At 46.2% G+C, this 12327-nt stretch overlaps 2 protein-coding genes and 1 long non-coding RNA gene across 3 annotated transcripts; 1 reads left to right on the forward strand and 2 right to left on the reverse strand.

Moving 5' to 3' along the window:
- Positions 1-3387: 3387 nt before the first annotated feature.
- On the reverse strand, positions 3388-4932 carry LOC109738535 (uncharacterized). The gene is made up of 3 exons (XR_002226836.4): positions 4661-4932; positions 3749-3839; positions 3388-3643 (listed from the first exon to the last, which is right to left on the reverse strand). It is a non-coding gene; the product is annotated as an uncharacterized lncRNA (long non-coding RNA).
- A 539-nt stretch (positions 4933-5471) lies between these two features.
- Positions 5472-6524, forward strand: LOC109738536 (uncharacterized). The gene has a single exon (XM_020297634.1). The coding sequence runs from the start codon at positions 5472-5474 to the stop codon at positions 6522-6524; it is 1053 nt and encodes a 350-aa protein (XP_020153223.1).
- A 4273-nt stretch (positions 6525-10797) lies between these two features.
- On the reverse strand, positions 10798-11987 carry LOC109738534 (uncharacterized). Its single transcript, XM_020297632.4, has one exon. It carries the CDS (start codon positions 11885-11887, stop codon positions 10985-10987), a length of 903 nt encoding a protein of 300 aa, XP_020153221.1. The 5' UTR covers positions 11888-11987; the 3' UTR covers positions 10798-10984.
- Positions 11988-12327: the final 340 nt, after the last annotated feature.

The raw sequence follows: 12327 nt of genomic DNA on the forward strand, positions 1-12327 counted from the left end.
GTGAATCAATACGATACCCCATTGTCACCACGGGTATTCATAGCAAGACATACATAAAGTGTTCTCAAATCCATGAAAGTATTCGATCCAATAAAACGAAATCTCAAAGGAAAAACTCAATTAATCACAACAAGATAGAGAGGGGAAAACACCATATGATCCAACTATATTAGCAAAGCCCGCGATACATCAAGATCGTGCCATCTCAAAAACACGAGAGAGAGAGAGAGAGAGAGATTAAACACAAAGCTACTGGTACAAACCCTCAGCCCCGAGGGTGGACTACTCCCTCCTCATCATGGTGGCCGCCAGGATAATGAACATGGCCACCGGTGATTATTTCCCCCTCCGGTGGAGTGTCGGGACGGGGTCTAGATTGGTTTCTCGTGGCTACAGAGGCTTGCGGCGGTAGAACTTCTGATCTAGGGTCTCCGCGATGGTTTTTGGAATATTTGGGAATTTGTAGGGCGAAGAGGCTGTGCGGGAGGCCACCGAGGTGGGCAAAACCCACCTGCCCTCGGGGCACCCCTATGGTACTTCTCTGGCCCATCCTGGGTGTTCTGGTCCATAAAAAATCTCCAAAAAGTTTCTTTACGTTTGGACTCCGTTTGGTATTGATTTTCTGTGATGTAAAAAACAAGCAAAAAACAGCAACTGGCACCGGGCTCTATGTCAATAGGTTAGTCCCAAAAAAATGATATAAAGTTGCTATAAAATGATTGTAGAATATCCAAGAATGATAATATAACAACATGAATACTTCATAAATTATAGATACGTTGGAGACGTATCGGTGATTCTCTGAAATTCTTTTCTTTTGTTGAGTCATACCAAGGAGAAGACCATGATGAAAATATTGAATGGTTCTCATATGCATTATTGTTGATCCAACAAAGAGGCCATATTATTTTGTCTTCTCCTTTGAATAAAATGTTTGCAGATTCTAGCTTAGTCCACGGCACTCTTGCACTATTATTATTTTCATATCATTCGGTCGTGCAAGTGAAAGGCTATAATGACGATATTTGATGAAGTGACTATGACCAGGAAAGGCGTGTATGAACTAAACTTGTTTTTTGTAAATATGTTTAACTCACTATCCATGATTCAACATATTGTGACAAAATATGTTTATGATGACAATTAGAGATTATAGTTGCTCATGACATGCTTAAGTAGCTAGGAGTGGATAATGATTTATCTTAGATGTCAACATGCATTAAAATGGTTGTGATGTAGTATGATGATATGGTATCCTCCTCTGAATGTTTCGAGTGGCTTGACTAGGCACATGTTCACACATGTAGTCGATTCAAAACCAACATAGCCTCCACAATATTTATGTTCATGGTGTTTATATCCTACTCATGCTAGTGATCAATGTTAATTATTCACAATGCATGTTCATGACCTTTTTTCGCTCTCTAGTTGGTCGCTTCTCAACCTATTGCTAGCCTTCGTCTGTACTAAGCGGGAATACTGCTTGTGCATCCAAATCCATAAGTTAAATTTGTTCCAGATGAGTCCACATCTACATATATACGGTAGTACTCTGCTGTTCTAAGTAAATTTGCATGTGTCACCTTTAAAAATTCAAATGAACATCTATTTTATGTGCCTGTACCGCTCGTAGAACGATGGGGTGGTCAGTATCTTCCATGCTAAACGGGTTATTCTCATGATGAGTGTTTATTCACTTGTCCTTGCATGAGAGGGGCCGGTAATCGGGATGCCCAGTCCCATGATCAAAAATCATGAATAATTAAACACCCCCCCCCCAACTTTTGTTGGTATGATGGGCACCCAAGGATTCGGCTAGGCATGGCTTGTGTTTGTTGGTGGGGGGGGGGGGACTTTACTTTTACTGCTTTGAAACCGCCACTAATTTATTTAGCATGGAAGATATTGAAAATTCTTGGTCGTAATGTTGACGGGAAAGGTGTACCTCCCAAAATTATATTTATCTTTGATTTAAGCTTTGAGCTCTGGCATCTCTGCAAATCCATACTTCCCTCTGCGAAGGGCCTATCTGTTTATTTTTATGTTATTTTACTTTTATGTTGAGTCATCACCTTCTCAAATAAGCACCAGTCTTGAGAGCACTATTGTCATCCTTATGCATTGTGTATAGTTAATGTTGCGTGCATCATGACTGGATCTCTTCTATCATGAATTACAATGTTCAGTCGCTGCTTGAACTTTGGAGGTGCTCTGCATTTATGTTTTGTGATCTCAAAAAGGGCTAGCGATATACCATTATTGTCATATTATATCATGATTGTTCTGACAAAGTGTTGGCATTTGAAATATTTTATTACTGCTCGCTAGTTGATTATGCCATTGATATAAGTGAATATAATTTATAATATTTACCGTTCACATGCTTAGTTATGATCTTTGCTGAAAACCTGGGTGCTATTTAAGCATATATATGAACACAAAAACAAAAGAGTTCGTAAAAGTTTTTCTTTATCACTTTTAGTTTATCAACTGAATTGCTTGAGGACAAGCAAAGAGTTAAGCTTGGGGGAGTTAATACGTCTCCGTCGTATATACTTTTCCTAACGCTTTTGCTCTTGTTTTGGACTCTAATTTGCATGGTCTGAATGAAACTAACCTAGATTGACACTGTTTTCAGCAGAACTACCATGGTGTTGTTTTTATACAGAAATAAAAGTTCTCGAAATTGGATGGAACTTTCTGAAGAATTATTTTGGAGTAAATGAAAAATACTGAAGGGGGCAGCTGCCCACTAGGCACCAGGGCGAGCCACCCCCTCTGGCCCGCCCTCCTGGGTAGTGGGGCCTACGAGGCTCCGCTGACGCTAATCTCGATCATATAATTCCTATTTTCAGAGAAAAATATCGAAGAGAAAGTTTCATCGCGTTTTACGATACGAAGCCGCCGGCACCTCCTGTTCTTCATCGGGAGGCCACATCTGGACTCCGTTCGGGGCTCCGAAGAAGAGGAACTTCCGTCTTTGTCATCATCAACCATCCTTCATCATCAATTTCATGATGCTCACCGCCGGGAATGAGTAATCTCTTCGTAGGCTTGCTAGACGATGATGGGTTGAATGAGATTCATCTTGTAATCAAGTTAGTTTTGTTAGGGCTTGATCCCTAGTATCCATTATGTTTTGTAATCGAGCGAAGGCTTCGATGCTGTCCTAAAAAGGTACGTGAACCTGCAAAATTCTGTGCTCAACTTTATAAAGCAATATGAGAAGATAAATGACAAGATCTTGGTGAAAGAAGGGGGTAATGATTACCGAACAGATGAGCTTGAGCCAAGGCTTTGGTCCCTGTTCCCAATCGAGAAGCAAGCCTTGCGAGTTTACACAAGGGATATATACTACATATTTCAACATGAGTTTTCTTCGATTGGCATGTATAATGTTTTCTACGATGCACTCGCTATCTGGGTCGTAGATATGCATTACCCACCTGCTGAGGTCTGCGGGCATTGTTGTTGCTTCGATCTTCAGTATGCCTCCCAGATGGTAAGTTTCTATCAGATCCTTCTGCCGTTGGTCCAAGCTCTTGTTTAACTTTACTAGCCTTGCTGGCGATGCTCTGTTTCTACCTTCCTGAACTTGCTTCTTCCTAGGACGCCTATGGCCTTGTATTACTCTTGCAGCTCCCTGTTTAAAGCGACATCAAAACACAAAGAAAAAAAGGATGATTCTCTCTGATTCTCTGCCGAAAGTCATTTTGAAAAAAATGTTCAGTGGGGAGTGGGCAGGTACCTCGCCATTCTGTTCATCCGTGGAATCCTCCATTTTTTTAAATCTGTCGTACGGCTGCTGATGAAAAAAGAAAATTCTGTTGTTGCCTTGCCTGCATTTGAAAAGGTAAGAAAATGAGTTAGAAGAAACTGACTACATTTTTGCCTACTCATCTCATATTTGATTCCTACAAAAAAACACACAAAATTGCCTATTATCTATTCTGATTCCCCTACTAAAACACAGTGTTTATTGCATACTGATCTATGTCTAATTGCATATAGAAACCACAATAATGTCCTACATCAGTATGAAATTCACTTTTGCCCCTTTGTTCGACATTACTTTTGCCCCAGTACATCAGTACTGTTGCCCCCCGTTCATCAGTACTATTGCCCTTGAACACAAAAATGCTGAACACATATGTTATAGTGTTTTCATTGCTGGGAAAACATGCTGACCACAACCCATAGTACCTTATACTACAGTACTGCCTACTGAAATACAGATATATTGCATAATGAACCACAAAAAATTGCATACTGAACCACACATGCGCTGCCAAAAAATTGCCTACTGAAAAATTGTGTCAGGTTGAGCGCCTCTCCTTCCTCATCTCACCCGTGCCACCTCCCTACCCCTCCTCGCTTGAGCCTCGGGCGCCGCACCTGAGCTGAGCCGAAACCACACCCACCCTCCCTGCGCACGCACTCCGGCGACTCCCCGCTGCTCCACCTCCACTAGTACCCCTCGCCCGGCCCTCGCCTCCTCGCAGAAAAATCCCTCCCCTCTCTCCCTCCTCCTCGGGAGCATCTCCGTTGATCTGCCCTTGCTCCTCCCCCCCCCCCCCCCCCCCCTGCGGTCGTTGATGACGACGAACCCCCAGCAGCCATGAGATGTGTGCGCGAGGGGGGAAACGTGGGATGAACTCACCTAGGTCGTCGAAGCAAAGCAGGATCTCGCTCTCGGGGTGGTCGTCGCCGCCTCGCGCCGAACCACCAGCTCCACCCTCTCCCCCCTTCACCGCTACCTTCTCTTCCTTGTACGGCACGCGCGCGCCGCCCTCGCCCCGGCGAACTGCTACGGGGTCCTTCGCCGGGCCATCGCCGCGCTCGTTGAATTGAACTCGTCACCGGCCCTCTCGCCGCCCGCGCTCGCGGCGAAGCTAGGGATTTCGTGTGTGATTTGGCTCCTCGCCGGGAGAGTGTGAGGTGGGGAAGGGGAAACGGCAGGATAGATGAGCGGCGCGTCTCCCAAAATTTCGAAAAGATCTCAACAAAACCCACCGCCCACCTGGTCGGTCCACCAGGCCACGTGTCTATGCGGGACGCGCGAGATGGACGGTCGTGGTGCGGCCGCTGCATCGCGTCTCATAGCGCGCGCGCACCGGACAGCGATTGGGTTATAAAAAGGCCAAGTTAGATGCGCCTTTTGAGAGAATGAAACTGTTAAGATTAAACTATAATCTATAATTAAGGGAAATCTCCCCTTGCCCATCGAACGAGTTGCACCGGTACGGACACCTGTGTCCGTTGCAACCGTCGCCTCTCTCCCGTCCTCCTGGAACCGATGCATCTCTTCGGGATCGTCGCGTCTCTCCAGGGGATATATATACTCTCTGTAACCATTGACAAAGGATAAATCACTTTCGATTCAAAACACGTTATCACGCACGTAGAACAGCCAGCGAGAGCGAAAGGCAACAGAGAAAGGAGAAGAGAGGAAGTACTCGCTGCCGGCAAAGATGACTGCCAAAGAGTTTGAGGAGCTTGCCCTCAATGGCCACAATTACCCTACATGGGCTATGGACATCAAGATCAATCTTGCGTCCCGTGGGATAGCGCGTGCAATACAACCCCCGGAGACTCCTCTCCCGGATGGGGCCACGCCGCTGACAGAACAGCAGAACTATGTTGCCTTATTCATCATAAGGCACCATATTCATCCAGATCTCAAGTCTGAGTATTTACAGGAGGAATCTCCTAGTACTTTGTTTCTGGCCCTCAAAACGAGGTATGAACAGCAGAAGGCAGTAGTCCTGCCCGAAGCACTCCATGATTGGACTCATCTCCGTCTTCAGGATTTCAAATCCATCGGTGAGTACAATCATGCTGTTCATAAGATATGTTCCAAACTGCGCTTTTGTGAGAAGGAACCTACTGAGGGCGAGAAGATAGAGAAAACTTTGTCTACTATGCTCCCTTCAGATAGGATCCTCCAACAACAATACCGTGCTCGTAACTACACTGTCTATTCCGAGCTTATTCACATGTTACTTCAGGCTGAAAAGCATGATGAGCTACTTGCTAAGAATGGCTCTCAGCGCCCAGTTGGGGCACAACCTTTACCTGAAGTCCATCTGAATGTTGCAAATAGACAGAAGTTCAATGGTACCCCTCGGGGTAAACAATCCAATTTCGAGCATAAGCGAAAGCGCAATGGGAACAGGAGATCTAGATACCCAGGCAAGGGAAAAGGCACTTCAAAGCCCAGGCTTGATAAATCTAAGCTTTGCAACAAGTGTGGATGCTCCACGCATTCTACTGAAAAGTGCACAATGCCCAAGCATCTGGTTATGTTGTACCAGCAATCTCAGGGACGCAAAGCACCTCAAGGGAAAAGGTTTGAAGCCAACTTCAACCTTCATCCGGATAGCGCAAAAGGAGCTGGTGGTTCGCACGATGTTCCTCCTGGACCGAGCAACGCCGTGGTTCCTTATCTGCCTGAGGCTACTGCTGAAATGGAGAACACGTTGATTGAGTACACCGCAAACAACGTGTTTGGCGACTTCGACTAGTCCCTCAATCTCCTAGTGATCTACTTAATTATGTCCATTTGTGATGATTGTAATAAGAACATAAGTTTGTTGTTGTCTTTATATTGTATTGTATCAACACATTTGATATAATAAAGATTGTATTCTATATATTACTATGAGGTTTTCTTATTGAAAATTCTTTGTTTTATATAGTTTTCTACGGGGACAATCCGATGGAAGAGGAATTATGCCTTGTGGACAGTGGTGCCACAAACTCCATACTGAGGGAGATGAAATATTTCCAAACTCTGAAAAAGACGAATGGAGATATTCTAACTATCGCTGGACGCGATACTGTGATTGTTGGTACTGGACGTGCCATATTCACCCTCCCAAGTGGTACATATGTGACAATTGAGGATGCTTTACTATATCCCGATTCTGCACGTACCCTGATCAGTTATCGAGATATCCGTAAAAATGGTTTTCATATTGAAACCCATGAAGACAACAAAGAGGAGTATCTACTCTTTACTAAAGATGACGGATATGGCAAAAAGGTACATGAGAAAATTCCTTCTCTATCGTCTGGTTTGTACTATACGTACATCAAACCCGTGGAACATGTTGCATACAAAGTAATTTTTCAGAATGTTAACGCATTCCAAACCTGGCATGATCGCCTAGGCCATCCTGGAATAGGGATGATGAGAAAAATTACTAGCAATTCCATTGGTCATAATTTGCTTGAGTCGAAATTTCCTCAATCTTCTGATTTTGTGTGCACATCTTGTGCCACGGGAAAGCTAATTTTGAGGCCCTCACACCTCAAAATACAAGCTGAACCACTTCAGTTCCTTGAACGTATTCAAGGAGACATTTGTGGTCCCATTCAGCCATTATCTGGACCTTTCCAGTATTTCATGGTTCTGATTGACGCATCTACACGATGGTCACATGTGTGTCTTCTATCCACACGAAACCATGCATTTGCCAAGATAATGAGGCAAGTCATTAAGTTGCAAGCCCATTATCCTGAAAGTCGGATTAAATCAATTTGAATGGACAATGCTGCAGAATTCTCCTCACGTGCTTTCAATGATTATTGCATGGCTTTGGGGATTGAAGTTCAGCACTCTGTTCCATATGTCCATACACAAAATGGTTTGGCTGAAGCGTTGATTAAGAGGATCAAACTCATTGCAAGACCTTTGTTGACGAATTGCAACTTGCCAACCTCTTGTTGGGGTCACGCTGTTTTACACCCTGCTGACTTGATACAATTGAGGCCAACTGCATATCACAGTTCTTCCCCTCTGGAATTGGTACGTGGAAATCCTCCAAGCATCTCCCATTTGCGTAAGTTCAGATGTGCTGCATACATCCCGATCTCACCACCACAGCGGACATCTATGGGCCCACACAGGAAGTTGAGGATCTATGTGGGGTACAAATCGCCGTCGATTATTAAGTACCTGGAACCCCTGACTGGGGATCTGTTCACAGCCCGTCACGCTGATTGCATATTTTATGAGGAACATTTTCCGGCATTAGGGGGAGATTTCAAGTACCAGAAAGAATGCCCGGAAATTGATTGGAATGCTCATTCCATTTCATCCTCTGATCCACGTACCCAAGAGACCGAACTTCAAGTTCAAAAGATCATTAATTTGCAACATCTTGCAAATAATCTGCCAGATTCATTTACTGATTTGAAAGGTGTTACAAAATCCTTAAACCCGGCCAGAAACGCGCCAGAAAGAGTGGAGGTACCAATAAAAACCACTCAACTCCCTATTCCTAAAAAGAGGGGGAGTAGTACGGCCTCTGACCCGGAGCATGCTTCTAGCAAGCAGCAAAGGAAATCAAGGAGAAAAACCTCGAAGTTAGTAAATGCAGGTCAACTCAACGTTGACAAACACCTGATGGGTAGTATACACCCAGTGGAAGGGCAACCTCCACAACCCAGTTCCAGTATGCACAAACTGACTGGGACATCGGAACACCCAGACTCGATCGTATTGGGAAATCACGAAGAGTCACTAGGGGTGCAGGAAATTTCCATCAACTATGTTGATTCTGGAGAATCATTTGACCGTAAGACTACGACTGTCGACATATATTTTGCTGAAAAGATTGCAGATACCCTTCTCACTGATCATGATCCAAGGTCTATCGTTGAGTGCCAAAAGCGCTCCGACTGGCCTAAATGGAAGGATGCAATCCAAGCAGAAATTGCCTCGCTTAACAAAAGAAAGGTATTCACTGAAGCAATACCCACACCTTCCAGTGTTTTCCCTGTGGGATTCAAATGGGTTTTTCTCCAGAAACGGAACGAGAACAATGAGGTGGTGAGATATAAAGCAAGGCTCGTAGCACAAGGTTTCACGCAAAAACCCGGCATTGATTTCACTGAAACATATTCTCCAGTAATGAGTGCAACCACTTTCCGATATCTTATATCCTTGGCAGTGCAAAATCGTCTATCTATGCAGTTGATGGACGTCGTGACCGCATATCTTTATGGGTCACTAGATTCGAACATATATATGAAGGTTCCTGATGGAATCTCTGTCCCGAATAAAAATGCAAAACGCAACATGTATTGTGTAAAGCTGAATAAGTCATTATATGGCTTAAGGCAGTCAGGACGGATGTGGTACAACCGACTCAGTGAGTTCCTTCTTCAGAAAGGTTACTCCAATAGTGCTGATTGCCCATGTGTTTTCATCAAGAAGTCATCTACAGGATTTTGCATCATTTCTGTGTATGTTGACGATCTCAACATCATCGGCAGCACACCAGACATTGATGAAGCACGCAATCACCTAAAGATGGAATTTGAGATGAAGGATTTGGGTAAAACCAAATTTTGCTTAGGTATTCAACTTGAGCATCTTCCCTCAGGAATCATGGTACACCAATCTGCCTATATCCAGAAAATATTGGAGAAATTCAATATGGACAAATCCTATCCATCTAAAACTCCCATGGTGGTTCGATCTCTAGACATAGAGAAAGATCCGTTCAGACCAAGGGATGATGGAGAAGAGGTGTTGGGACCTGAAGTTCCATACCTTAGTGCTGTTGGGGCGCTTATGTATCTTGCAAATTGCACAAGACCTGATATTGCATTTGCAGTGAATCTACTTGCTAGACATAGCGCAGCTCCCACCAAACGTCATTGGTCTGGAGTGAAGAATATCTTTCGATATCTCCAAGGCACAAAGGATCTTGGCCTATTTTTTCAGTTCCAGAAAAATCAGGACTCTGATATGATTGGATATGCAGATGCCGGTTATTTGTCTGATCCCCATAATGCTAGATCTCAGACCGGCTTCGTGTTCCTACATGGTGGCACTGCTATATCATGGAAGTCTTCGAAACAGACTCTGGTGGCAACATCTACCAATCATTCTGAAATAATTTCATTATTTGAAGCAACATGTGAATGTGTATGGCTTCGCAGAATGATAAACCACATACAACAGTCATGTGGAATGGGTTCGATAGAATCGCCTACCATTATCTATGAAGATAATGCGGCATGTGTTGCGCAGATGCAAACAGGATACATCAAGAGTAATATCACCAAGCATATTTCTCCTAAATGGTTTTTCCCCCATAATCTTCAGAAAAGCGGGGAAATAAGCATTCTACAAGTCAAATCATGCGACAACCTTGCTGATTTATTTACCAAGTCTCTACCAAATTCTACATTCCAGAAATGTGTTCATGGAATTGGTATGCGAAGACTTAGGGACTTGCAGGTGTCAGGGGGAGTCTCTTCTTGAGATATCCTTATTTTAATGACATCACATTATGCTATCTTTCTTTGTGAGTATATGTTTCAGAATCTCATCAAAGATTTTATGAAGAACTTTTGAAGGAGAATCTTTTGAGATGATAGAGCTTCCCGGACAATCGTGAAGATGATTCTACATGGTCAAGCGTAAATTAGGGGGAGTGTTAAGATTAAACTATAATCTGTAATTAAGGGAAATCTCCCCTTGCCCATCGAACGAGTTGCACCGGTACGGACGCCTGTGTCCGTTGCAACCGTCGCCTCTCTCCCGTCCTCCTGGAACCGATGCATCTTTTCGGGATCGTCGCGTCTCTCCAGGAAATATATATACTCTCTGTAACCATTGACAAAGGATAAATCACTTTCGATTCAAAACAGAAACCATGCTCTCTTGTAGCTTGGCTACAAGGATCCCTGGACCGACATATCGGTGACTAATGGCACCTGCAGTATGTCAAGGGATATGCTTCCATATGAGTCCTCGGGACCCTACCATTGTTAGAAAGATATCCTTTTGCACTTGCATCTCTACCCCTCTTCTTAAATTACTCTAGTTCAGTTCATAATAAGAGTATACCAAATCTGGTCATGAATCATGACTGCTAAATTAATATCATAATCATAGCGCAGACTAACACATGATTTTGATTGGTTCATACGTCTCCGTACAAGGAATGCGTACGCAGTTACGCAGTCAAATGAAGCCGCCGAGGGAGAGGCTGAGGGTGGCCTGAAGGTCGAGCCGCCAGAGGTAGCCGCCAGCGTCTAGCCGCCACACGTCGCACGGGGCCACGAGGGAACCTCGGCGAGGGCATGCGTACGGGACGTGCACCCGACAGGTGAAACCGGCACAGGAGCCCCACGCCGGCACGGGGGCGCCATCCTTGGCGGCGAGCACCACCCGCACCTCGGAAGCAGCCGCCGACGGGGCCATGGCAGCGTCGGCGCCCTCCCTACCGGACACTGCCCGGTTGAAAGCCACGTTTGTCCAGGTGACGCGGCCGCACTGGTCGGACACGAACGTTGGGCCCTCGTCGCCGCCGCAGGCCGCAGCGTACGGCTCCTCGCCGTCGCGCCAGATGCCTGTAACGTCTTCAACCGTCACCCAGGACACCACTTGCCTCAAGGCCTGCGGCGGCAGGACCAGTCCGGCAACGTGGGCAGGCGCCAGATTCGCCACCGGCGCCGCCCCACCGAACCCCTCCTCTGCCGGCAGCACAGGCATGAGCGGCAGGGTTGCAGGCAGGGGTGGAGGAGGCGACGAGTCGACGGACGTCATCCCCGACGAGGAGGAGGACGGCGAGGACAAAGGCTTGTCCTGCACGTAGTCCAACTTTTGCGTCGTCGGTGCAGCCACAGTGGCTGGCTTCTTGTGCTTCCGTCCCCTCCTCCCAGTACCCCCTGCAACCGCCTTCCGCTTCCCCTTCCCAGCCGGCACGGCCGGCATCGGCGCAGGCGCCATCGCCGCCGGCTTTGGCGCGATGGGCCTAAACTTCAGCATGGCCCTTCCCATGTGCCACCCCTGGCCTGCCTGTGCCTGGGCGGCCCCGGCTGCGTACCTCGGCGCCAAGCAGCACCCTCCCTTCCTCTCCATCATACACCACGCGCCTCGGTGGAAGCAGAACAGAACAGCAGCGACTAGTCTCAGCTACACTGAGTGCTACTTTCTCGGCGCGGTGCGAGTAGACCACGGCGGCAATCAGGTTGGTTTTATACAAGGACGCGCAAGGGACACGCGTCAGGGAGCACAGGTGTCGCGAGTGGGCGCGGGCTATGATTGGTCTCGCGACACCACCTGGCCCCCGACGGGCAGCGGCAGCACGTGAAAGGCCGTGACCCCATTGGGCGCGCTCGCCATGGCTGCCGTGGCACGCAAGCGGATTAAATATCTGCTATGAGTACCAGACTAGCCAGTAAGAGAAGAGATTTGTACTAGCGCTAGCGCGACGTGTCCCTTGCTTGCTGCCCCATCCGTAGAACGCAAGAGAGCGCAAAAGGCGTGATTCGCTTCGGCCACAAGTACAAGCACGCGCACCT

Source organism: Aegilops tauschii, chromosome 3, assembly GCF_002575655.3.
Source record: "Aegilops tauschii subsp. strangulata cultivar AL8/78 chromosome 3, Aet v6.0, whole genome shotgun sequence".
NCBI classification, from domain to species: domain Eukaryota; kingdom Viridiplantae; phylum Streptophyta; class Magnoliopsida; order Poales; family Poaceae; genus Aegilops; species Aegilops tauschii.